The 27,767-nt window shown below is 51.9% G+C and overlaps 1 protein-coding gene across 1 annotated transcript in view; it reads right to left on the bottom strand.

The window, feature by feature from the left end:
* The window catches only part of PREX1 (phosphatidylinositol-3,4,5-trisphosphate dependent Rac exchange factor 1), a 181,481-nt gene that overhangs the window by 104,820 nt on the left and 48,894 nt on the right, over positions 1-27,767 (bottom strand). The window contains exon 2 of the mRNA XM_070381077.1: positions 543-614. Within this exon, the coding sequence (XP_070237178.1) occupies positions 543-614 (72 nt within the window). The remainder of the gene's footprint in view (positions 1-542; positions 615-27,767) is intronic.

The following is a 27,767-nucleotide window of genomic DNA, read 5'->3' as shown; positions in this document are numbered from 1 at the left end:
ACACAGAAGGCCTATTGACTTCCTCCTGAAATTCCCCAGAGCCACAGCCAAGATGAAGCCTGGACCCAGTTACTCATCCACTCTGCCTCGCACTTAACGCCCAGTGCAGGGCAGGGGCCTGGGCTGCCACGAGGGCAGCTGGAGGTGCCAGGCTCCCAGGGGCGCTTGGGAAGGGATTTTCCACTGGCACCAAGCCAGGGGCCCCCGCGCAAGGAGGCTGGGACACAGGATGGTTGTACTGAGCAAGGGGAGAAAAATCCTGAGCTGGGAGTGGGGGCCTGAGGCCGAGCCCTCCTCACAGAGCCCCAGCATGGTCCGCTCACGGGACCCAGGGGCCTCTGGGGACCACAGGGAGCAAGCGGGGTGGGGGAGGGCAGAGCCAGCTGCCCGCGGGGTAGACACACCCACCCCCACCCCGGCGCCCCCTCCGAGCATCACCCGGGGGACCAAACCCACCCCCACCCCCACACCCCCTCGGAGCATCACCCGGAGGAACAAGGCAGCTCTGCTCAGCAGGGACAGCAGGGGCCCCGGACCCTCACCTTGACGTTCTCCTCCGTCAGGCCCTTCTCCACCGAGTCTGCCGCATTCTGCCGGATGCGATGCAGGAATGCCTGGAAGACAGAAACAAGGAGAGGTGAGCTTCCACGCTGCCAGTCCCCTGGAGGCAGCACAAAAGGAAGGTCAGGAGTTCAAGCGCCAACGCAGCCCTAGACACAGGCGGGAAAGAAGCAAAAACCTACTTGGCCGGCCATTCAGCCAACACATCTTTATGGAGCACCTACCCGGCCAGGCTCTGCAGAGCCCAACACAAGCCCTGCGCCAAGGATCTGTGCTCACACCTGCGTCATCGCCCAGGGGACCCTCGTGGACGGCAATTCATTTTCCCATTATTTTTCTTGTTTAAAAACTTAACTTCTAAATAATAACCATTCGCAGGGCTCAAAAGTCAAAACTATAGGAACTTTCCCGGTAGCCCAGTGATTAGGACTCCACACCCCCACTCCAGGGGACGTGGGTTTGATCCCTGGTTGGGGAACGAAGATCTCAAATCCCAAAATGTTTTTAATTTGTTAATTAAAAAAAAAAAAAATATATATATATATAGTCAAAATTGGAAAAGTGGGTTTCCGACACCCCAGCCCCCACCCATCTAGTCCCTCCCTCCCCACAGGAACCACAGCTCCTTGTGTGTTATGAAAACTTCCAAATAAACATACACGTGTTGGTCAAAAAGTACCAAGTTTCCGTTATTAGAAAAATAAATTCTGGGATTCTAGTGTACAGAAGAGCAATTACAGGCAATAATACTGAATTACACACTTAAAGCTGCGCTATGATGGCAATCATTTTGCAATATGTAAGTGTACAGAAGCAGGTGGTACACCTTAAATTTACACAATGTCACATGTCAATTATACCCGATAAAGCTAGGAAAGAATAAACACATATATAAATTTATGCATACACACACACACGTGTATTCCTGTTTTGCCCTTTACTCACACCAAAAGATAGCAGCATACACAGGATGCCCTGGACCTCCTTTTTCCACTGAACTTAAAGATCCCTCCATATCATAACCCAGGCAACATCCTCATTCTCCTTTCATGGCTGCCCAGAATGCTACTGCGTGGATGAACCTCAGTCATTCTGCCACTTTTTTCAAGGGCTTGGAACAGAGAAATCATTTCCCCCTTCTGTGATGTGAGACAGTAAAGGCAGGGCCTGGCAGGGGGGGTCGTGGGGAACAGGTAAACACACGACCACTGCGGGGGGCGGCCGTTCACCCCCTCGAAGTGCAGCCACGTCGGAGGCAGCAGGCCCAGGATCACCAGATGTCCTGGAGGAGTTATTTTTTTTTTTTTCCCCAAGAGAAGCCAGAAATTAGGGGTTTTTTTTTAAAGCAAAGTCTCCCAGCTTTTATTATTATTATTATTTTTAAAGCGTTTGGGGGTTTTGTTGTGGTTTTGCTTTCTGGCCATGCTGCACAGCATATGGGATATCAGTTCCCTGACCAGGGATCAAACTCATGCCCCTGCAGAGGAAGCATGGAGTCCTAATTGCTAGACCATCCAGAGAAGTCCCTCCCAGCTTTTAAATGGTGGCAGAAGAGCCATCTGTTTTTGCAAAGAACTAGGTTTCAGGGGTTGAGCACGAACGCTGGGGACCAGAGTGGAGGGGTGCAGCCACGCTGATGAGCAGTGACAGTGGCCTGGCCCTGGTTGGGTGGGACGGACGCGCCGCTGAGAAGTCAGGGGAATGGACTTGGGTGGGGAGGGGATGAAAGCCAGCCCCTGAGGGAGACTGAGGTTTGCCCCAACCCCAGGACTTGCCCCAGGCTGACCTGGCAACAGCCACAAGGAACCCCCTGTGAAAACAACTTCACGGTCCACAGATCAGGAGATGGCACAGTGGCCTGCCGGTCACCCTCACCACCGCATGGGTAGAACACAGGGGAATCCTCTGAGTGGGGAAGCTGGAGGGGACGGCCCAGGACGGAGCGAAGCGGGGCAGGCGGGCACAGAGGCGGCTGTCGGATTCTTTCCCATCACCCAAAAGGACATCCACGGATGTCACAGCAGCCTGGGCGCCTGCGGACTCTGCTCTCCCAGGAAGACACTCACCGGCGCTCCACAGGGCAGGTCTCAGAGAGGAACGTTGGGAACAGCAAGGTGGGCTTGCCGCTCTGCCCACACTCACTGCGACGCATTTGCGACCAGTCCCTGCAGCCCAAGTGTAGCCCAAGTGTATATTCTGGACTCAGCTGGATTCCTGACAACTGGACAACTCCACCTAGATGTCCGGGTCAGCATCAGTCACTCAGCCATGTCCGACTCTGTGTGACCCCCATGGAGTGTGGCCCATCAAGCTCCTCAGTCCCTTGGGATCCTCCAGGCCAGAATACTGAAGTGGGTTGCCATGCCCTTCTCCAGGGGATCTTCCCAACCCAGGGATAGAACTCAGGTTTCCTACATTGGCAAATGGATTCTTTACCATCTGAGCCACCAGGGAAGGCCAGATGTCCAAAGGCCATCTCAAACTTAACACGTCCCAAACCTAGCTCCTGAACTTCCCTCCAAACCCACACAGCACCAAGCCCTTCCCAGCCTGACAAATGGCACCTCTGCCATTCAGGATCTCCAACCGAAGCCCCCCAGTCATCCTCGACCCCCTCTTTCTCTCACACTTCATTTCCATCCATCAGCAAATGCTATCACAGCTTCACCTTCAACTTGTTTTTTAAATCAGACCATTTCTCCCAACATCCTCAGTCACCTGCCTGGCCCAAGTCACCATCACCTTCTGCCTGGACTGCAATCCCCTCCCCCCTGTTCCTTTTACCATACACACAGCCTGAGGGATCCTAAAATTCTCCATGGCTACTCAATATACTTAGGAAAAAAAAAATCACATCTTCCCACAGTCCATAAGGCCCCCATGCACTAGTTAATCTCTCTGAACTCACCTTCCAGCCCTCCATCCCCACCTCACACCTCAATAATCTTCAGCCACATCTTTAATCTCGCTATTCCTTCCACCTGCCAGGCATGCCCCTGCCTCAGGACCTTTGCACATGCTGTTCCCACTGGCAGGATATGTTCTCCCATCTGTTCTGGACCAGCTCCTTCTCATTCATCACTCCTTAGCTCAAATGTCACCTCCTCCAGGATGCCCACCTTGTCTTCATGTACTTATCACCTTCTCATCTTGCATTAGTGAAGTCGCTCAGTCCTGACCGACTCTGTGTGACCCCATGGACTGTAGCCTACCACACTCCTTCATCCATGGGATTTTCCAGGCAAGAGTACTGGAGTGGGTTGCCATTTCCTTCTCCAGGGGATCCTCCCAACCCAGGGATCGAACCCGGGTCTCCTGTACTGCAGAGAGACGCTTTATTAAGAGCCCATTTGTCAGACAAAAAGACTGAGATCAAGCAATCTACACCAGCTCCTAGATGAAAGGCAAAAATAAGGGAGCATGGTTGGGATGAAACCTTTACCCCAATCCAAGAACAAAGGTCAGGCTTGGAAACCAATGATTTGGCTTTAAACTGCATGCCTCCTCCTTCCTGCTGTGTGACCTCAGGAAAGTGCATTGGTCTCTTTGAGTCTCAGTTTGCGTGTGTGCGTGTTAAGTCGCTTCAGTTGTGTCCGACTCTTTGCAAACTTATGGACCATAGCCCGCCAGGCTCCTCTGTCAACGGGATTCTCCAGGTATGAATACTGGAGTGAGGGGCCATTCCTTCCTCCAGGGGACCTTCCCTACCCAGGGATAGCACGTGGGTCTCTTATGTCTCCTGCATTGGCAGGGGGCTTCTTTACCACTAGCGCCACCTGGGAAGCCCCGTGTCTCAGTTTACTCTTCCAAGATACGTGGATCATAGTGATACCAACCCGGCTTTCAGAATGTATTAGGATAAAGCGAATGGGAGGTCCATGAGGGCAGGGTCCTTGCCAGTCTTCTTCCCAGCTGGACCCTTGGGGCCTAGACCTGCTCCTGGCACACAATAAGCCCTCAGGAATCAAAGGAAGGCCTAAAATCTGCCTGGCACGGTGCCTGACACATCGCAGGAAGCTCAGCTTGGGCCACGTGGAAGACTGATGATCCTTCTTTTTAAAAGACAACGGGTTGGGGGTGGTCAGCAGACAGAAGTTCCCAAAGGATGTTTTTCCAGGGCTTGTGATGCTGCCGGGAAGTCCGGCCTCCAGCCTCCCCAGACGGGGCGGGAGGACAAGGCAGCCTCACCCGGCACATTGGGCAGAGCAGGAAGCTGGGAGAGCGGCGCGGCTGGCCTAGATCGGGGCTTCCTGCCCCACTTTCCCTACAAGAGCACGGCCACCGCGATCGTGCTGGGACAAAGCGAGGCTCGGGCCACCCACAGAGGAGCCGCAAACAGGATGGTGTGCTGGGCACGATCGCGGCTCGTGGCCCAGAAAGAACGGGCAGGCAGGGGCTCTGAATCCGGCCCGCGTGCTGCCCAAGGCACCATTGGCTTTTCCAGGTGGGTGCCGATGCCCTTTGCGCGGGCGGGGTGCTGAGAGGCACCTTCTAGGGCGACTCCATGTCCAAACCTTGACAGTTTTGGAACACTTGGCCAAAAGCATCTCTCATCTTGGAAACCTCCCTTAGAGACGAGCGTGCTCTCGGGAGTCCCAGGGCCGCCTGCAATCCCCCCGGCCTGGGCGTCTTTGTCTATGCCATGTCCATCCGGTACCCTCCCCGGGTTGCGTCCCTGCCTCTTGGCAAGTCCTCCTCTTCTCTTTTATGATGATGATGATGATGAAATACATCAAGGATCCCCGAACAGTTAGAGAAAAATTTAACACCCACAAACACATCACTACCCAGTTTGGGAAAATCTTCTCAGCATTGTGTCAAACCATGTCAATGCTGGGAAAGACTGAAGGCAGGAGGAGAAGAGGACAACAGAGGATGAGATGGTTGGATGGCATTACTGACTCAATGGACACGTGTTTGAGTAAACTCCAGGACTTGGTGACGGACAGGGAAGCCTGGCGTGCTGCAGTCCATGGGGTCGCAAAGAGCTGGACACGACTGAGCGACTGAACAACAACAAATTTGCTTTAAACCATTTTCTAAATGAAATTCATCAAGTCCAGAGGAGGTATAGACTGGGAAGGGACACAAGGGAGAGCCGTGGGTGGGACTGGGATGGGAGGAGCTGGAAATATTCTACTTCTTGATCTGAGCGGCAGTTACACAGGCGAATGCGTATTCAAAGCCTCATCCACGGGCACCTGAGATCAAGGCACTTTATCCACGTGCCTTGTGAATATCAAGCCCTCAGTGCAGATGCAGAAAGAAAGGAGTCATTACAGAGTGAGGTGAGCTACCTGGGTACCTGCCCATCCTGCAAGGCACCGACTGCCCTGGACGCATGCTCCTCGCCGCCACACAGGCCTGTGCCCACTCACTGGGCACGTGTGAATTGAGAAGCAATAAAGAACACTGTTTTGCGAGTTTACAACACTTCTATAAGTGATGTGTTTTCAGCAACTTGCTTTTCTCACTCCACATCGCACCTTCCACCTTTGGCCCACATCGACCCTTGCACTTGGCAACACGTACCGCCCACACTCCACCCACACCCCTTGGTTCTTATCCCTGGGGTGCATCCCCTGCACCACCTCGGCCACCAGCACCCACATTGCTGGGTCTGAGGCCCCTCTCTCACATGCAGAGCAGGCCGCAAAGACAAACAAGGAAACTGAGGCACGTGGGCCCCACACCAGTCACCTGCTTGACGACACACTGTTCTTGGGAAGGGGCCCAGAACAGGTTCCAGAAGTAACAGGTACAGCATTGAAAGTATAATAATAACAATGATAGGTCTGCTGCTGCTGCTGCTGCTGCTGCTGCTGCTGCTAAGTGGCTTCAGTAGTGTCCGACTCTGTGCGACCCCATTCCTTTGCAATTGTTACCCTACCTTACACCTTTGAGCCTACTGTATGACAGGTGTTAGATCTAAGTGTTTTTCATCCTCAAACAATGCTAGGAGTTCGGCCCTACTATAACTGTGCCCATTTTACAGAGGAGGGAACTGAGGCCCGGTGTAGTAAAGAGCTTACCCGAAGCCACGCAGCGAGGAGGTAGCAGAGCTGGGCCTCGAACCCAGGCAGTCTGGCCCGGTGATGAGTCTCCAACCCATTTCCAACACACAACAGCACTCAGTAACTGAACAGGACAAACCACGCAAGCAGCAGACAGGTAGCAGCTGCCCTCTGGGGTGCTACTGGGGAGCTGTCATACTGGAACCCATGGCCACAGCCTTGGGAAGAAAATTCTCTCCCTGGAGATGAAAAAGGAGAGAAGGAGGCCTCAAAGATGCTCTGAGATGGCCTCTGAGATGGCCACCAGCAACCTGATCACTAAGGGGAGGCGGCCCGCCTGCCCCCAAGGACATCCCTGCCTTGACTGGGGTGACCTCACCAGACATATGGCGAAACCTGAGGGGCCCAGGGGAACAGCAGCCCCCAGACCATAACAAAGACAGGAAAGAGGGTGTCCTGAGGACCCCAAATCCCTGGGTGATCTGGGTGGTCCAGGGTCCAGGGAAGCAGAGTGTCACAGAACAGCCATGAATCCAAGTAACAGTAATAAAGTAATACTAACAACAGCATTTTACTTTATTAAGTGATGCTTGCTCCTTGGAAGAAAAGCTGTGACAAAACTAGATAGCATATTAAAAAGCAGAGAAATCACTTTGCTGACAAATGTCCATCTAGTCAAAGCTATGGTTTTTCCAGTAGTCATGTACGGATGTGAGAGCTGGACCCTAAAGAAGGCTGAGCGCCGAAGAATTGATGCTTTTGAACTGTGGTGTTGGAGAAGACTCTTGAGAGTCCCTTGGACTGCAAGGAGATCCAACCAGTCCATCCTAAAGGAAATCAGTCCTGAATATTCATTAGAAGGACTGATGCTGAAGCTGAAGCTCCAAAACTTGGGCCACCTGATGCGAAGAGCTGATTCATTGGAAAAGACCCTGATGCTGGGAAAGATTGAGGGCAGGAGGACAAGGAGACAACAGAGGATGAGATGACTGGATGGCATCATTGACTCGATGGGCATGAGTTTGAACAAGCTCCGGAGCTGGTGACGGACAAGGAGGCCTGGCGTGCTGCAGTCCATGGGGTTGCATAGAGTCGGACGCGACTGATTGAATAACAACAGCAGCATACTTAGGGCTGACTCCCGTTGTTGAATGGCAGAAACCAACGCAACACTGTAAAGCAATTATCCTCCAAATAAAAATAAATCTGAAAAAATAATAATAATAACAACAACAGAAAGGGCCTTTGTACAGCCTGCACTAAGCAGCCCCACAAAGGCCAGAGTTTGGGAAGACCCCCAAAAGCACAGAGACTCCAGCAAATCCTTTCCTCCATCCACTCTAGCATTTATCCTATAGGAGTAGCTAAATCTCACACGTGGCATCAAGATTTAACTTTAGTATCTGATTTTAAATTCTAACACTTGGGGTTTAGTTAAATAAGCTGTCCATCTTGGCAAAAGGATCATCACATGAAAAATGGTTTGCAGAAGTCCACAGAGTGACACAGAAAAAAGAGTGTGAATGTATCTTAGGAAAAAAAACCCAAGTTACAGAAGAGTGCATAAAATATAATCTCCTTTTTGGTTAAATAATTTCTACATAGGCACAGAAAAGAAAAAGTGTGGAACGAAATACCCTAAGCTGTGTGAGAATACAGCCAAGATTACTAACTGTTCCCTAATGTCTGGTCTCTTCTTTTCCAGATCTTAGAATACAGACTATATTTTGCAGTTTCCTTTGCAACTAGATGTGGTCCCACGACTAAGTTTGGGAGAGGCAGGAGTGGATTACATACACTGGAAGCGGAAGTATCCTTGGGGATGAGGGGAAGAACGGACCGGCATTCTCTTGCTATTCCTCCTTCCTGCTGACTGGATAGCAAATGTGATGCCTGGAGGTCAAGCAACCATCTTATACCATGAGGTAAAAGCCAGGGATTGAAGATAGACCAGCAATACAGAAGGAGCTTATGTCCCTAATTACAGTGGAGCCAACACATCTATCCTGGGAAGCCTATAATTCAGTAAGAAGGAAAATTCCATATCATTTAAGGCACTAATGTGTGGGTTTTATCACTAGCCATGGAAGCTAACTCTGAGAGTGGAATGATAAGTAATTTCAATTTTCTCCTTCATTTCTGTTTTTTCCCAAATTTCTACTTTGAAATCAAAAGTCATTTTGTAACATAAATACATGCTTTAAAAAAAAAATTGGATAGGAGAGGTTATTCCACATTCCAGGCTCGCCCCTGCCCAGCCTGATTATCACTTCTGCTTCAAGTGGCTAGTCACTTCTAGCATCAAGAAGGCTAGTCTGAATTCTCCTCCTGGGGGGCAGATGTCCCCATGCAGAGCAAGTAGTGCCCACTGGCAGAGACAAAACCAGGCTGTCCTTCTGCAGCGGGGCCTCTGAGCTGCCCACCCGTCCTTCTCTGTGTTGACTCTGGAAACCACCAGGGCCCCCAGGAAGGTGCTCCCCCTGGCTCGGTGCCCCAGGAGCCAGCCTGGCACTTCCACAGCCTGGGGTGGAACATGAGAGCATCCTCCACCCACAGTCACCACCATCACTCTGGCTGAGATCGAAAACCTCTGCACTCCCTCGTCTGCAAGCACCCTCTTTCATCAGGCCTCTTCCAGAGCCACTGATGAACTATGTGACCTCAAGCAACTGACTTCACCTCTTTCTGCCTCAGTTTCCTCCTCTGTAAAATGGGTACACAGGAATCCAGCAAGGATTACCGATGCCAACACACACATCAGGCACTTTGAGTGGTGCCTGGTACACAGTGAGGGCTCAGTCGAGCATCTGCTGGTATAACCTCCCCAGCCCCACCTTGAGCTGATAGGGAGACAGACATGAACCCATTGTGTTTCCTAAGGAAACTTCTGGAATTGGACCAACCCCACTTACAGATCTCCTTGTATTTATCCTATGTTTGTTGACTTGTTGTCTTTTTCATCCTAAAAACAGTCTTTCTATCGATTGCTTCACCATCTCCAGGGTGCAGTGAACTGGTGGCGGGGGGACTTCACAGACTGTACAGTGTCACCACATCCTTCTCGCTGCCATGCAAAGCCAGCCACTGCCTTCCCCCGCACTTGCCACCCTGCTGCATCCGCCTGGCAACCACGTGACCTCAGAGTCACTGAACTTCTTCCTCGGAGTCTATTTCTTCATCCGGAAAAAAAAAAAAAAAAAGAGGCAGTAGCTGAGGGCGTAAGCAAGATGATGCAGGTAAAAACTAACTCTGAAGACTTCCTGGAAGAAGTGGCACAGAGGCTGGCGGAGAGAAGTGGGCTGGACTGTGAGGAAACGGGAACTTGCTTATGATTACATTCTTGGGGGAAGGCTGTCACGCCACCCATGCCAACTAGCATGACCCCAGACCTACTGTGTGCCCAACATGGAACTGGGTGCTGGAGACACAGACATGGCCTCTCCACGGGGGATCGAGCCAGTCCTGCACTAGCCTATTTACTCAACGCACACTGCCCACCTACCAAGTGCCAGGCACTGCGCTAGGAGCCCATGACACATCAGTAAACGAACAAATCAGACCAAATCTGCCCTCATGGAGCGGTGGCAAGACTATTAGTACAGTCGTTCAGTCGTGTCCGACTCTGCAACCCCATGGGCTGCAGCACACCAGGCTTCCCTGTCCATCACCAACTCCCGGAGCTTGCCCAAACTCATGTCCATCGAGTTGGTGATGCCAACCAACCATCTCATCCTCTGTCGTCCCCTTCTCCTCCTGCCTTCAATCTTTCCCATCATCAGGGTCTTTTCCAATAAGTCAGTTCTTCGCATCAGGTGACCAAAATATTGGAGTTTCAGCTTCAGGATCAGTCCTTCTAATGAATATTCAGAACTGATTTCCTTTAGGATGGACTGGTTGGATCTCCTTGCAGTCCAAGGGACTCTCAAGAGTCTTCTCCAACACCACAGTTCAAAAGCATCAATTCTTCAGCGCTCAGACAGATTTTAAAATAACATGGCAGGTGAGGACGAGCATTATGAAGAAACATAAAGCAAGATGAGGGACCAGAGAGAGATGGAATGAGGGAGTGTTTGAGAGATGCTCAGAGAAAGCCTCTTTGAGGAGATAGCTTCTGAGCAGATACCTGGAGACAAGTGAAGAAGCAGCTTTACAGGTATCCGAGGGAAGGGCATTCTGAGTAGTGGGAACAGTCAGTGCAAAGGCCCCGAGGCACATTCAATCGGTCTGAGACCAACCTAAAAACAATACCTGACCCTCCTCCTGGCCTGTTTTCTTCACAGCACCCGTCACTGCGCATTATGTCTACTGTCTCTCTAGTCCACTGGAATATGAGTTCCAGAAAGGCTCTGATGATACGTCTAGGTCACTGTTGTACCCTCAGAGAGACTGGGACTTGATCTAGCACAGAAGATCCTTGACAAATAAGAGTTTAACTGACTAATCAATTAGTCATCTGGAAAAGACTCCCGATACTCACCGCCCGGGGGCTTCCCTGGTGGTTCAGTGGTAAAGAATCCACTTGCGAATACAGGAGACTTGGGTTTAATCCCTGGGTCAGGAAGATCCCCTGAAGAAGGAAATGGCAACCCACTCCAGTACTCTTAGCAGGGAAATCCCAAGGACAGAGGAGCCTGGTGGGCTATAGTCCATGAGGTCACAAAAGAGTGAAACATGACTTACCAACCAAACAACAACAACCCACTACCCAGCTTCCAGGCCCCAAGAAAAGGTCCCCAGTTTTCACCCAGCCCCATCACATCCGCGACCACGGAGGAAGTCCAAGTAAAACCTGAGTTGCTACAACCTGTTGTGAACAGGGCTGATGCAATAGTAGGGGAGGGGGGCGGGGGGGCCACAGAGGAGAAACCAACAGTCTTCCCCACACAGACTCCACCCCAGGGGCTGCAGCCTAGCCTGCAGTCTCCCTGAACTCACCCTCAACATGCCATGCCTTCAACCATGATTCACGCCGTGGCTGCAACACGCTACCGAGATACAGTTCCCTCTCAAAGGTCTCAAAGTGGTGGCCCACAGGCATGTCTAGTGTGACCAGCAATGGGCTTTGAGGAAATCCGGGCTTGGGTTTGAACATCAGATTTCCCATTAAAATCTTAGGTGTGAATTTCTCTTGAGAAAGCTGACCACAGGTCTCCAAAGTCCTGAGGGCCACAGCCAGATAAGAGCGCGGCAGCCACCGAATTCACTCCCGCGAGCTCTGCTCTGTTTGCTACCAGCCAGCCTGCTGCTGCACTCATCTTCCTCCCACCTGGCCTCATGGGCATTTAAGTGTGAGACCAGAGTCCTAGACCTGGCAGAGGTGAAGCCTACGCACGCTCCCCGTACCAGCAACCGGGGCAGACATCGCCAATGGAGCACCGGCTTCTTTCCTGCTGAGTCTTCTCCACACTGCGGAGCACGTCTCTCCCCTTGCTGTTACCACCCCCACCCACAACATGATCTGAGATCCTTCCTATTCCAACGCCAACTTCTTCCCCACGTCTATGAGCCCCTAGTCTTTTTACCTAAAGAATGGACTCATCAGAATGGGATTAAGAGCAGGGCATCTCAAGCTCTGAACCACTGACACTGGAGCAGATAATCCTTCGGTGCGGGCGGGGAGGGGGGCTGTCCTCTGTATTACAGGACGTTTAGAGGCATCCCTGGCCTCTGTCCTCCAGACACCAGTAGCAAACCCCATCCTCAACTGTGACAACCAGAAATGTTTCCAAACATTGCCCAATACCTCCTGCAGCGGGGAGGGGGCAAAGTCTACCCCACCCCCCACGCCCCCTATGCAGCCCCATCAAGAACCACCAATTACATCATCGTTAAGAACATGTCTCCAAAGCCAAGCATTCTGAGTACAAATCCTGGCTCTGACATTTACTGGCCACGTGACACTGGGCAGCCTCACTCAGTTTCTTTCTCTGCAAAAATGCAGATTCAAAAATGGTACCTGACTGCTAAGGGGTATGGAGTTTCCTGGGGGGGGGGCGGCGGGAGTGATGAAAATGTCCTTAGGTAGCTGGTGATGGCACAATTCTGTCAATATACTAAAAACCACTGAAGCACACACTTTACGTGGCTAAACTGTATGGTACGTGAATTATATTTCAACAAGCTGTTGCACATACACACACACGGTGCCTGGCTCACAGGGGCATGGTGAGACCTTGACGAGTTAGGATGAAGTGCCTTCGGAAAGCAGACAATGTATTATCAGCATCAGCCCACACTCATCTGGAGACGCAGATGGGCGGGCGGCTTCGAGGAAAAGCCCACAGTGACCGAGACAGCGGTGGCTGGGAACGGGCTCCGCTCTGGGTGGTATTTCCCGCCGGAATGTCCCAGACAAAGCAAACCAAGTCACTCGGGGGCCCCAGGATGCAGGGCAGGGCGGCTGGACATCCTGGGGACCCCGTGCCTGTCTGTGGAAGGACAATGGGTGGAATGCGCTCTCCTCTCCGCGGGGCTGACACTTGACATCTGAGGACAATGACTTTCAAGAGGTTTTGTTTTTTCCTCCGCCCAGCTTTTTTTTCCATCTCCCCAAACAATTGTGACTTGGGCTGCTGGGGGGAGCGGTTTCCCCCCACCACTTCTTGGCTTGTGAAGAATTGTCTTTGCAAAGTCAGGAAACAATACACAAAAGTGAGAGAATGTAAAGATAGTGGCACTCGGGACCGCCAGGGCGGGAGTCTCAGCGTGGAGGTTTCCTCCGGTTTGTTTTTCCCAGAGCCTGCTCAGGCCCCCGGGAAGGGATTCAGGGGCTCAAAGAGGCTGCTGACTGCAGGGCAGGCTCCAGAGCACAGACCTGTACTGCTCGCATGGGAGTCTGGGGTCTTCATTTTAGGGCATGTCAGCAAGGTCCCCACTGCTTCCCACACACTGCCTTATCCCAGACACCCTCAGCCCTGTCTTTCGGAAAAGGAGATGGATAGGACTTCCCTGGCAGTCCAGTGGTTAAGACCCCTCACTCCTGTAATGACAGGGTGTGTGGATTCAGTCTCTGATCGGGGAACTAGGATCCTGCAAACTACACAGTGCGGAAAAAGAAAAAAACAGGAACTTCCCTGGCGGTCCAGTGGTTAAGACTCCTCACTGCCAATGCAGAGAGTATGGGTTCCATCCCTGGTTGGGGAGCTAAGACCCCACGTGCTTCTTAGCAAAAAAAAAAAAAAAAACATAAAATAGAAGCAACACTGTAACAAGTCCAAAAAAGACTTTAGTAACAGTCCACACCAAAAAAAAAAAAAAAAAATAATTAAATATATATGATTATTTGAAAAAGAAAAAACTTTTTAAGAAAAGAAAAGGAGACTGAGGTTCTCAGTGGATGAAGGGCCAGTCCCAGAGCACACAGCTAAGCAGACAGAGCTGGGATCTGACCGCTGGGCCACCAGTCTGGACACTGGCCTTCCGCTGTTTCCCTCTGACCTAGGCTTGTGCTCTCAGCGTCCCTGACCAACGACCCACCCAATCCGACTCTCAATGGGGCCACACCATTGAAGTCCTCTCCCCTAGTTGTGCCTAGGTCCCGTGATCCAGCACTGCCTCTGGCCTTGCAGGTCCAGGAGACGAAGGGAGGGAGATGTTGCCAGGGGAGCCTGTGGATACCGGGGGGCAGACAGGCCCCTGCTGCCCCTGACCACTGAGGTCAGCTGCATCAGGACTCCCCAGAGATGTCCGCGTCCTAATCCCCGAACCTGCGGATATATGATCTTACATGGCGAAAAAGGGCTCTGCAGATGTGATCTGGTCAAGAATCTTGAGATGGGGAAATTATCCCAGATCATCCAGCTGGGCCCTTTGAGGACACAGGATCCTTAAAGAGAAAGAAGGATGCAGGAGAATGAGTGTCAGGATGATGCAGCGTGAGAAAGACCAGTCATCCCTGGCTATGAAGATGGATGGGGCCAGGAGCCGAGGAGAGCAGGCAACCCCTAGAAACTGGAAAAGCAAGTCAGGGCATGAGCCCCTAGAACTGCCAGAGGGAAAACAGCCCTGGCAACACCTTGATTTTAGCCCTTTAAGTCCCATTTCAGACATCTGACATCCAGAAACCTAAGATAATAAATCTGTGTTGTTTTAAGTCACCAATTTTGTAGCAATTTGTTATAGCAGCAAAGGGAAACTGATACAACCACCTACCTGGAGACACAGGTATCTCCATCAACAGCCTAGCACAATCCTAATACTCCACTGTTAATTATTATGAATACATAATGTGTGTGTGTGTGTGTGTGCTCAGCTGCATTAAGTCGTGTCCAGCCTCTTTTGTGACCCCATGGACTAAAGCCCACCAGACTTCTCTGTCCATGGAATTTTCCAAGCAAGAATACTGGATTAGGTTGCCATTTTCTCCTCCAGGGGATCTCTCCCACCTAAGGATCGAACCCAAGTCTCCTGCACTGGCAAGCACTTCTTTACCACTGAGCCACCCGGGAAGCCCTATGAATGTGTGCATGCGTGATAAGTCACTTTAGTTAAGTCTGACTCTCTGCGACCCTATGGATTGTAGCCCACCAGCCTCCTCTGTCCGTGGAATTATCCAGGCAAGATTGCCATGCCCTCCTCCAGGGGATTGTCCCAATCCAGGAATCAAACCCGAGTCTCTTACATCTCCTGCCCTGGCAGGGAGGTTCTTTCCCACTAGCGCCACCCGGGAAGCCCAGCCCTATGAATATATAATATTAATAGTTACTATTACATAGCATAGCTACACATTTCACACATTTCTATTCAGTCTTCTAATTAGTAAGCTGTGATATGTCCTCTTTCCCCACAACTGATGGTCTCTGTTAACAAATTCATTAAGGACAGGTGGTCTGATAACAAAAATTATCAAAATAATTATAATAATATCAACTCTCCTTAACTGCCAGGCTCTATTCAGTTCCCAAGTTTAGAAAGCAAGAAGCCATTTAGTGAGATCAGATGCTGGAAACCTCAGACACCGAGTTCTCTGACCTATACCATGTTTGTGCTTCCAATGGAGTAAGAACACCAGAACCGGCTGCAACATGAATTAAGCGCTTGCTGTATGCCAACGCCGAGTCTATGAGGAGGTGACTGCTGTAGCCCTGTTCACAGACAAGGAAATGGAACCTGGGAGAAGTCAGGACATTTGTCAAGGGCATGACAGGGAGGAAAGGAGGGAGCCAGGACTGAGCCCAGGCCCCTGGAGCTCCAGAGTCCAGACTCTTTCCCACAGGACTAGATCGCCACTTGGGTTCAACAGGCGGAAGAATTCAGGGGGGTCAGGGAGTGGTATGGCCCGTGGGGGGACCAGGAGTCGGGAGGCCAAGGTCAGTGAGGCACTCTGGCTGGAGTGACCACAGGCAAGTCACAAAGGAGACCTTTACAAAATGCAAATGTGGTCACCCCAGGTCCTACCAGGCCTACCAATGGTTACCCACCGTTCTGAGGATAACAAGCAAAACGGCCATGCAGGACCCCTCCTCACCACTGCCACCAAGCCTTCAGGCTCTTCAGGCTGTTGTGAAAAGACGTGGAGATTGCTCCGGCCCCTGGGCCTTTGCACGTGCTATTCCCTCCAACCACAACGCTCATGGCCCTCCCTTAACCCAGTTAATATCAATTCACCTTGCTTGCCTTCTCAACCAGCTCAAAGCCCACGTTCAGGCCCCAGCAGCTCCGTAAACCCTTCTTAGAGCCACCACAGCTACAATGTAACCTATGAGATTATTCAAGTAAGGCCTGTCTCCCTCACCAGAGCTCCAAGAGGTCTTGCTGAGCCACAGCTTTATTCCTGCTGCGCTCACTCTGTTTCATTCATGGTTACCCGCCCCCGCAGCACTTAGCACCTGGCATTTAATGTATTTCTGAATGAATAAGTGAAAATAAGCAAATGAATGAGAGAGAGAGAGAGAGACACGGTTCTTCCTCTGGGGCTGTTTCCTCATCTAGAAAACAGGAACAGCATGGGAAGTCCCTGGCGGTGCAGTGGTTAGGACTCCACCCTTCCACTGCAAGGGGCACAGGTTCGATCCCTGGTCAGGGAACTAAGATCCTGCATATCGCACACCACAGCCAAAAACAAAAAGAAGAACAGTAAGACTGCCTCAAGGATCACCGTGAGGATTATAAGAAATGATGCCCACTAGCGAGGTGATCTGGGGAGACTGGGCCTCCCCGGGCCCACAGACTGACAGGTCACCAAGGTTCCCCCAAGGGAGTCTCCTGACAGGTCCTTCTCTGGGGGCCTCACCTGCCGCCCAGGGACCCCGTGAGGGAGGAGAAAGGAGGGCAAGGGGAGGCTCTGGTTCAAGGTCCCACCTACCAGTGGAGAAGGTACCTACGTGTTAACCTCGGCTTCCTCTTCTGTAACCGGAGATTCAGACACCTACCTCGAGAAGATGACACAGATAATGAACCTCAGCTTCAGCCTCGCACAAGAGTGAGGCCTCATGAAATGCCAGCACATACACTCCCATCACTGATATTATTTTTATCTGTCAATCTTTGATGAGAGAAGAAAGCCCCCACCCCCAACACGCAGATAACAATATATTTTCCTCATACTTGCCCCGAAACGGGGTGTCTCACTCCCCTTCAACCATACCAGCTAATCTGCCTTTTCCTGTGACTCTCCAGGCTTGTCCCCGCCTCAGGGCCTTTGCACGTACTGTTCCCTCAGCCTGGAAGGCTCTTCCCCCAGGTTATTACGGAGGAAGACACTCTCCCCCTCCACATCTTGCTTTCATTCTTTATAAAGCAGTTATCACAGACTCCATGCTATTTTATACACTAATGAGTGGTCCTTTCTCATCAGTGGAATGGATTTCTGTGTGTCTGGATCACTGCCGTCTCCACAGAACTTAGACTGGTGCGAGGCAGATACACAATGCTCAAAAAATAATTATTAAGAGAAGGAAGGAAGGGAAGTTACATAAGCCTCGAGCCTCTGTTTCTACATCTGTAATACAGGGTAAATAAGAGCTTCTATCTCTTAGGGTTCTTTGGAAGATTAAAGGAAACGTTACATAGAAAGTGCTTAGCACCGGGAAAGGAGCACGATCAAAACCCGTATTTTAAAAAAGCACAGATGTCTGCCAGCAGGCGAGTGGATGCGCAGATCGTAGTGCATTCACAAAATGGAATACAGCTCCGCAATCAAAAGAAGAACCGCGCACACACAGGACGACACGGGCGTGTCCTAAGAACAGTGGCCGAGCCAAAGAGGCCAGAGACACAGAAGGTTGGCCCCGTGGGACCGCGCTGCTGCAGAAGCCAGCGAACTGCCAAGAGCATCTCTGATGACAGAGATGACCAAACCGGCTACTTTTCTCAGCAGAACACCAAACAGGTTACTTTTTGGCTCCAGGTGCTGACCAGCAAGGGGCATGAAGTGACCTCTGGGGTCAGCACGTTCTAGATCTTGGCCTGGTGGTGAAGAGCAAGCAACAGTCACGGAGATGTGCACGTAAGACCTGTGTACTTAAACGGGTGTAGTCACACTGCTCTCAAAATTACTCCAAACTTTTTATTTTTCCAGCAAAGTGATGGAAAGGAGATGGTTCCCTTCCACCCTGGTTCACCCACCTGCCCACACACGCGGCTCCCAGGTTCTGGCAGCCAACACATCCATTGCACTTCAGGCAAACCGAGTCCCCCCTCCCACGCGGCCCTGGCTTCAGTGAGGCCTGTTACCAAAGAGACAAGCTGCTACACATACACACACACACGCACACACACACACACATGCGTGCACACACCCTCACTGCCCCACGGCTCTGCTTCCGAGAAGATGCAAGAACAGGAAGACTGCTTGGAGGTTCCAAAAGGTCAGAGTGGTAGTGCTGGGGAGGGAAGGCAGGGGGCTCCCCACTGAACGGGGAAGCACCTCCAATACTAGAGCGGGATCTTCTCCTGGTGTTTGACAGACGCCCACACCCATCACGGGCACCGAGACATCCTCAAATGCTTGCTCGATCGTTGCTTGAGGGGCACCTCCAGGAGCCCCAGCACTGGGCACACCCCACATGTTCACAGACCGCTGCCTGGTGCTTTCCCCTGTTTAAAACCTTCCCACGGTGCCTACCACTCTCAGAATAAAACCAGACTCCTCAGGGGCCTGACACAACTCTACTCCCCAACCCTTCTGCCTCCCTTCTCCCCCGCTCCTCCTGTGCACAGGGCCACTCTGATGTTCCAGGAACGTATCAGTCGCTCAGTCATGTCTGACTCTTTGCAACCCCATGGACCACAGCACGCCAGGCCTCCCTGTAGTTTAAGCATCATCACTCCTGGAAAATGCTGCTGCTAAGGTACCCCACCTCTTACCTTGCTTCATTCTTTTTTTTTGCATAGTATTTATCACCTACTACAAGAATTGATGCTTTTGTACTGTGGCGTTGGAAAAAACTCTTGAGAGTCCCTTGGGCTGCAAGGAGACCCAACCAGTCAATCCTTAAGGAGATCAGTCCTGGGTGTTCATTGGAAGGACTGATGTTGAAGCTGAAACTCCAATACTTTGGCCACCTGATGTGAAGAGCTGACTCATTTGAAAAGACCCTGATGCTGGGAAAGATCGAGGGCAGAAGGAGAAGGGGATGACAAAGGATGAAATGGTTGGATGGCATTACCGACTCAATGGACAAGAGTTTGGGTGGACTCCGGCAGTTGGTGATGGACAGGGAGGCCTGGCGTGCTGCGGTTCATGGGGTCGCAAAGAGTCAGACATGACTGAGCGACTGAACTGAACTGAAGTGAACCCTGTCGAACTTCCTTATGTAATGTCTTTGTTGACTAGCTTCATCATAAGCCCAGTGAGGATGAGTATCTTGCCTGTCTCGTGCACTGCTGCATCCCCAGCCCCTGGTACACAGTAGGTGCTCAATAAATTACTTGTAGATACAAACCACACGCTGATCACAGGACTGACTTCCTTATAATTTTCTGCAGCATTTCAGTCCTTTTCAATGTTATGAGCACGTGTGGTCTTTATAATTTAAAATTGAGGCACATGGGACTTGCCTGGTGGGGTCCGAGTGGTTAAGAATCCACCTTCCAATGCAGGGGTCATGAGTTTGATCCCTGCTCAGGGAACTAAGGTCCCACATGCTGAGGGGCAACTAAGCCCACATGCCACAGCTGGAGAAGCCCGCGCACAGCACAAGTAGAAAAAAGTCTGCACACTGCAATGAAGACCCAATGCAGCCAAAAGGACTGCATATATATATATGAAAAGAAAAAATAAAATAATATTAAAGTACAACTAGAAGTCTGATTTTAAAAGCCAAGTGGGGGCAATCCCTAGGTTAGGGGGTTTGATGTCCAAAGAGTGGCATAAAAATGACCCAGGGAGCTTTTCAAAAGACACATTTGCCCAAGAGGTGTACCAGGAAGTGCTAATCTGACTCAAGAGGTATGGGAAAGTCAGGGAACTTGTGCCTTTGTAGAAGCTCCCAGATACTCTCCAGGGCTCGAGGGAGCATGGGGAACTCGGGAACATGTAGGCAAGCAAGGAAGGCTGCTGGGAAGAGGAAGACAGAGAGAATCCTGACAAACAGCCAAGATCAGACTGAGCCAATTCCTGGGCCCTGCTACTCAGAGGCCCCAGTGCAGTGGGATGGGTGGAGCCTGGGCATCTACTTTGTCATACACTTTCCCAGGTGCCTGAGCAGACTCTGAGGTTTAGAAAGCACAGGTGAAGTGGAATTTGTTCACGGACTGTAGCCTGCCAGGCTCCTCTGTGCATGGAATCCTCCAGGGGATCTTCCAACCCAGGGATGGAACCCAGGTCTCCCACATTGTGGGAGGATTCTTTACCGTCTGAGCCACCAGGGAAGCCCTAGAAAGTGCTAGATCTAATCTAGCAGTAAGATTAGACTAGAGTCTATTCTTATGGTTTGAATGTGTACAGTGGCCTTTCAAGGCAAAACCTGATAAAAGCATGATAAGAAAATTGGAAATCACACATTCCAACTGCACAGTTCATTAATGCTTTGGTATGTCACCCTCAACAGTTTTTCTCTGCGTCCTTTTGAAGGCACAGATGCCGTCAGAAGCTGTACATAATCAGGCATGTCACCTTCTTTGTCTGCGGCAGTTGGAGAAGGGGGCGTGCCTGGTCACCTTGCCATTTCCCCATTTGGGGACATTTAGGTTGTTTCCAGTGTTGAGTTGTCACCCACAGTGCTTTGATGAACATCATGGTACTTAAGTGTCTGGGGCTTTCCCCCCTCTATGCTTTGGACTTTTTCTCAGTCTCCAATATCGGTGTGAGATCCAGGGGGTCCCAGGATATCACATTTGGGAGCCTCATGAACACTCTGCTAAATGTTTCACCGAAGGGTCTGCACCAACCGATTGCCCCCAAATGATGTCAACAGCCACGAGGTAGAGTCTTATCAGAGGTGAAGTCCCATCGCATTACAGAGACGCGGAGGCCCGGACAGCAAAGCCTCTGTGGCGGACGCTCACTGGAAACTGACTTCGTTGCTAGATGCTGTCCTGAGTGATTCACCAACGTGAACTCCTGTGACGCCCACCACGCCCCTGTGTGCTGGGGATGACCATGCAGGGAATGCATGTTTGATCATCATCACCACCACCCGTGCTCAATTTTCCTACAAAAATGATTTGTGGACACAGCTGGGGACGGAGAGGGTGGGATGAATTGAGAGAGCAGCACTCACATATGTACTCTAACCACCATGTGTGAAACAGATTGCTGGCGGAACCTGCTGTATACTGTCGGGAGCTCTGCTCAGAGCTCTGTGACGACCCAGAGGACTAGGATGCAGTGGCGGAAGGAGGCTCAAGAGGGAGGGGATCTATCTATACTTAGAGCTGATTCACATTGGTACAGGAGAAACCAGCACAACATCGTAAAGCCATCATCCTCCAATTAAACATGAAATTTTTTTTAAATGACTTGTCCAACCACATCACTGAGCAAAGTCAGAGTTCCAGAAGGCCTGGGTTTCTCGGGTGGCACAAGGGATGGCCCGGCAGGGCACCCACACCCCCAGGAAGGGACGAGAGGTTATCAGTCTACACTCTGCGGCAGAACCATTCCTGCTGATGAGCCAGCCTGGTCGCTGCAACACGGGATGCCAGGCATCCATGGGCAGGGCTGGACTCTGCCTGCTGAAGCCATGTCCCAACCCATGGCCCAGGGCCTGGGGCCAAGTCCTCGGGAATACAGATGTCAGAGAATGAATGACTGAAGGAAGGCAGGAGTCTGCCGAGACACCAGCGGGCAAGGCAGTGCCCCACTGCCCCGAGCCTCGCCCCAGGCCACCAGCCACAAGACACGCGACGCAGACCTAGAATCCTGTACTCAGCTCTGCACAAATGCCCCAGTTCCCCTTTTTCTCTTTGCAGAACTTCCCACCACATCAGGCTAACAAGGAAGTCAGCGTCCCAGAGGGAGGAATGGTGACAGCCACACAAATCATTTCATGTCTGCTGAAGAAAGAGGAAGAGGCTGCTCGGACAGGCCTAGGGCTCATCTGCCCGCTGCCAACCAGCCAGGGCTGGCCACCCGGCTGCATGCCAGGGCAGATGGAGAAGCTGTCTGGAGAAATCGAACAAGTCTACTCAGAAACTGTGTCCACAGGCAAATCACCCACTACCTGCAGTGGCCTCAGTTGTACTCATCTGTTAAATGGGTCAGATGGTGCCTACCGAAGAGCTGCTGCTGCTGCTGCTGCTGAGTCGCTTCAGTCGTGTCTGACTCTGTGCGACCCCATAGACGGCAGCCCACCAGGCTCCCCCGTCCCTGGGATTCTCCAGGCAAGAACACTGGAGTGGGTTGCCATTTCCTTCTCCAATGCATGAAAGTGAAAAGTGAAAGTGAAGTCGCTCAGTCGTGTCCGACCCTCCGCGACCCCATGGACTGCAGCCCAGCAGGCTCCTCCATCCATGGGATTTTCCAGGCAAGAGTACTGGAGTGGGTTGCTATTGCCTTCTCTGAAGAGCTACTAGGATGATTTAAATAAGAGAATACCTGTAAAGGCCTCTCTGGCCCAGGGCCCAGCAGACACTATGTGCTCCATAAATGTCCCCAATGAGGATTAAGTTCAAGCTTTCCATCTGGGCGGACTGGAGTTGTTCTGTCTAGTTAAGGCTATGGTTTTTCCAGTAGTCACATATGGATGTGAGAGTTGGACTATAGAGCAAGCTGAGCTGAGCGCCAAAGAATTGATGCTTTTGAACTGTGGTGCTGGAGAAGACTCTTGAGAGTCCCTTGGACTGCAAGGAGATCCAACCAGTCCATCCTAAAGGATATCAGTCCTGAGTGTTCATTGGAAAGACTGATGTTGAAGCTGAAACTCCAATACTTGGGCCACCTGATGCAAAGAGCTGACTAAATGGAAAAGACCCTGATGTTGGGAAAGATTGAAGGCAGAAGGAGAAGGGGACAACAGAGGTTGGATGGCATCACCGACTCAATGGACATGAGTTTGGGTAAACTCCGGGAGTTGGTGATGGACAGGGAGGCCTTGGCATGCTGCAGTCCATGGGGTTGCAAAGAGTCGGATACAACTGAGTGACTAAACTGGGGAGGGATGAAGGGAGCTCAGGGAGGGGTTGCCTGAATGAGTCTAGGTGGGAGATGATGGTGGACTCAATCAGGGTAGTGACATGGGAGTGGGAAAAATGGTCAGACTCTAAATGGCCTTTGAAGGCACAGTCCACAGGATTTGCGGGTGGATGGGATGTTGGGGGTGAGAGAAGGGAGTGGAGGTCGACTCCTTGGTGTTTGGCCCAAACACCGGCAGGATGGAGGTCACTTTTACTGAGACAGGAAATACTGTGGTTTGGGGGTAGGGGGAGCATGTAGAGCGAGAGTTCAGTCGGGGACATTTTAGGTCTCTGTCATGCAAGCCTGTGTGGCAAGAGAGACAGATCATCGGCCAATCATTGCACAATGTGGACTCAACAGCAGCCATGCTGAGTGCCAGGAAGCCAGACTGGGCAAGGGGATGCAGGCAGGGGCATTCAGGGACGGCTGCCTGGAGGAGGCACAAGAGAGGAGACAGACAAGAAGGTTGAGGAGCCAGGGATTCAAGGGAGGCGGTGAAGCTGCTTCCTCTGCTACCCCATCACTTCACCTCCCGCTTCACAGCCAGGGCCGACAGGGTCCAAGAATGAAGGCAGCATGGCTCCTGCGGTCAAGCTGCGGGGTCAGACGAGTGGGTTCCCATCCCAGACTGGCTATCTTGCTGTGCAGCCCTGGGCTGGCAACTCCACCCCTCGACGGTTCGGTTTCCTCATCTCTAAAAAGGAATGACGGTGCCAACTTCGGGAGCACGGTGTGACGCTCCAGAGACCCAGAGAGGAATGCCAGCCCCCGCCACTGATGCGCCGTGCCCTCCCCCAGACCTCAGTGAAAGCTGCTTTGTCGGGGAGGCTGGACCAAGACCGACTGGGAGGACAGGGAGTGGTGGGACCCGCGGGGCTAAAACCACTGCCGGGAGCTTCCCCCAGCCCTGGCCGGTCCCCCTGGGATTTTCCACCTCTTCAAAACGGGACTCTCTGATAAATGCTAGGGCTTCCTTGGGAGCAGGGGTTCTTTCCACTGAAGCTGAATTTAGTCTTCAAGCACCATGCAGGGCGGCAGGGGTCACCCGCCTCTCAGAGGGAGGGAGAGGACCCTGGTCCGCGGGCAACAAGAACCCCATGTCGCCTCAGCTCTGGGGACACAGGTGGCCCGTGGGGCAGCTCCTGTTGTGTGTCAGTCGCCACGTGCTCGCTCACACCCACCGCCCGACCCGGAACACAGAGCTTCTGCCTCCTTGATGGCTCCACGGAGTCACTGACGCGCTCACTCAGCAAAGAACACAGTGAGCAGTTGCTAAGGGGCAGGCCCCAGGCTAGAACAAGAAACCAAGGAGGGGATGCGCCCGCCCTCGGAGAGCTGATGCAGGAGGCACCGGCAATAAACAAACAGGACACCGGCTGGGCCAACCCCAAACGAACTTTCTGGCCAACCCACCACTAAGTGTTCTGAAGAAAACTCCGCTGTAACGGGAGATAGGAAGCTGGAGGGGGTGGGGTGCGGGGGCTGGGATTGAGACCCTGAGGAGATGAGGGAATGAGCCGGGGGACAGCAGGGGACAGCACAGCGCCTCACAGCAAGTGCAAAGGCCCTGGGGCCAGGGGCCTGCTTGCTGTGTCTGTGGAACAGCCAGGCAACCCCCTGCGGCCGGAGCAGAGCCAGCAGCTAAGCAGAAGGACCAGGCAAGGTGACCCAGTCAGCGATGGGTCACCAACTCGGGCAGAAAGGTACACGGGTGCCTGACCACACAGGCCGAGGAGACGGACCGTGTTCTAAGCATGAAGGGCGAGGCCCTGAGCAAGAAGGTCACTCAGCACCGTGGACCAGCAGGGGAAGGACCCTAGTCCTCAGTGCTGCAGGGTCAGTGCGGCCCCAGCTCCCCCAGGACAGGGTAGAGGACGCCAGGGCCCCCTTGGGGCCTTCCCCTCCCCTCCACAAGCTTCATTTGTCCCCATCTGTGAAACAGATATGAGCTCTGCCCAGCTGCCTACAGGGGTCCAACGAGGAACACGCTGACACACTGCAGCTGGAGGCTGGGGTACCCCAGACCCCAGCCTCATGTTTCTTCAGACCCCTTTGCCCCCGAGAACGAACCTCCCAGGTTCTAGTGAAACACAAACGCTAGGCTCCCAGGGACCCGACCCCCCTCAGACAGCCTGAAACAGGCTCTCTGAGAGCTAAGGTGTCCAAGGAGGTGGTGCCTGGCAACCAGACGCCTGCCTAGCAACTGTGAGCTGGGATGGCAGCCAGACTCCATGGCAACCAGCAGCTGGGGCCCGGGGCTGGGCACTGCTTCGGAGGGAGAGTCAATGGGGAAGGGAGGGTTCCCAGGCTCCCCTCTAAAGCAGCGTGACTCACGGGCCCTCAGAAAAGCCAGCAGGCACCGCTTGCAGGACTGGAGGCCCAGGCTTCGCTCCCTTGCCTAGCACTGGGTCTCTTGAGTGGTTCACTCTGCTTCTCTCCAGAAGGAAGGCCAATGTGAGAACTCAACATTAATAAATACCAATAAGAACAGCAAGAACAGCACAAATAAGAACAAGCATTTATATGGAGCATCGCCTACGTGCCAGGCTCCAGCCTATGTTTTTTTTTTTTATTATTTATTTATTTGGCCGCACCGGGTCTTAGTCGCGTGGGATCTTCCATCTTCATTGTAGCATGTAGGATCTTTAGTTGCAGCATCTGGGATCTAGTTTCCCGACAAGCGAGGGAACCCGGGCCCCCTGCATTGGGAGTGTGGAACTTTAGCCGCTGGACTAGCAGGGAAGTCCCCAGGCTATGTATTTTATATGCCACTATCTCAGGTAATTCTCCTGAGGCAGGTGGTATTCCAATTAATCCCATTTCACAGGTGAGAAAACTGAGGTGCTGAGAGCGCGAACACCACACTCAGCAAGGGGCAGAATCAGAGAGGCTGACCTCACGCCAGGCCTCTCACCCACGCCACCATCCCGTCTCTGGTGTGTAAGGGCCCAGGGTTCTTCTCTCACCCGCTGGTCCGGTCAGCAACTTCTACAGCATTAATAATGACATAATAATAGTTGCTAATGCTTATTGAGCATGCTGTACGAGACACGCACTCTTCCAAACACTCAACTGCACTGGCTTCACCCTCACAACCTTGCAAGGCAGCCGTCTAGGAAGAGCGCTTTTTGCAGAGGGAGGCCGAGGGAGGCAAAGAACGTGCCTGAGAAGGTTCACTAGGAAGCTGTGAGACTGCAGCAAAAATGCAGGTTTTCTGGCAGCAAAACCACCGCACGACACGAGGCAATTCACAGGTGTTTGATGATCATGACCTGGGTCTGACTCTGGAAAAGCCTCCAAGTCCCGAGCTCTCCGACTCTCCAAACTCCAGCCTGAGGCCCTGGGGCCCAAGCCACACACCACCATTATACTTTCAGTGGACTTCAACCTCAGGCACACACACAGAAGGCTGCTAACCCCAGTGTCCCTCGGGGCTGGCCACCAGGCTGGATATTCATCCCCCTCCTGCCACCCAGAATTATCTACAGATTGATCCTAGGAGGAAATGAACGGCCTCATAAGGTCACATTACAAACATCTGAGTGCAAACCCTGACACCAGAGGCAGAGCTGGAGAGGAGCTGAGAACCTGAGATGCTCATAAGGTCTCTGCCCTCAGCCACCAGGTAGCCAGTAGCACCTGCAGTGACTCTGATATAACATAGGCTTGAGGTCACAGCAAAGCCAAGCTGTGACAGCCTGGGGCCAGTAGCCTTACCTACTGAGACTCAGTTTCCACATCTGTAAAATGGGCATCATGAGAGCAATGCCCTATAGCAGCAAAGAATTGAAAAAAGACCACAGATAAAGGCCTTAGAACAGCACCAAAGACAAAGCTCCAAGTGGAACTTCTACTGCTCCATCATGATCATCATCAGGATGATCAGTAGGTGAGATCCCACAGCCAGAGGTGCCCAAGGAGTCTACACCAGAGACTACAAATACCAATGCCTACAGAAGCCAGGCCGGGAGCACGCTCAGTGAAGCTGGCGAGGTGCGGGACAAAAGGGAGACAGGTGGACTGTGGCAAACTGGACTGCAGATGTTCATCTAAAGCGGTGGCCACTACGTTGCTCCAATCAGCTGTCACCAGGCAGAAATAGAGCCAGAGCTCTCTGTTTTCCAAGAGAAATTGGAAATCTAGACATTTATAACAATTTTTCCAACTTTTAAAACTCTGTGCTAGCTAAATCTAAAATAGACATGGAAAGGCAAAGAAACTAGCATAGCCAAAACAATTTTAGAAAAGAACAATATTGGAGGGCTCACACTATCTAATTTTTTTTTTCATCTTTTTGCTGCACCAAGGAGCATGTGGAACCCCAGTTCCCCAACCAGGGATTGAACCCGGGCCCCCTGCACTGGCAGCACGAAGTCTTAACTACTAGACCGCCAGGGAAGTCCCTGCACTATCTAATTTTGAGAGTTATGATAAAGTTACAGTCATCAAGAACATACGGTACTGGTGAAAGGTCAGACACACAGATCAAAGGAACAGAACAGAGTCCAAAAACAGACCCGCACAAATAAAGCCATTTGATTTTTGACAAATGTGCAAAGGCAATTCAATGCAGAAGGGATGGTCTTTTTAACAGATGGTGCTGGGATAACTGACACCATACGCGAATTAATGAA

Source organism: Bos mutus, chromosome 13, assembly GCF_027580195.1.
Source record: "Bos mutus isolate GX-2022 chromosome 13, NWIPB_WYAK_1.1, whole genome shotgun sequence".
In the NCBI taxonomy this organism is placed as follows: domain Eukaryota; kingdom Metazoa; phylum Chordata; class Mammalia; order Artiodactyla; family Bovidae; genus Bos; species Bos mutus.
Note: the sequence above shows the minus strand (reverse complement) of the source record. Positions and strands in the feature narration are given on the sequence as shown.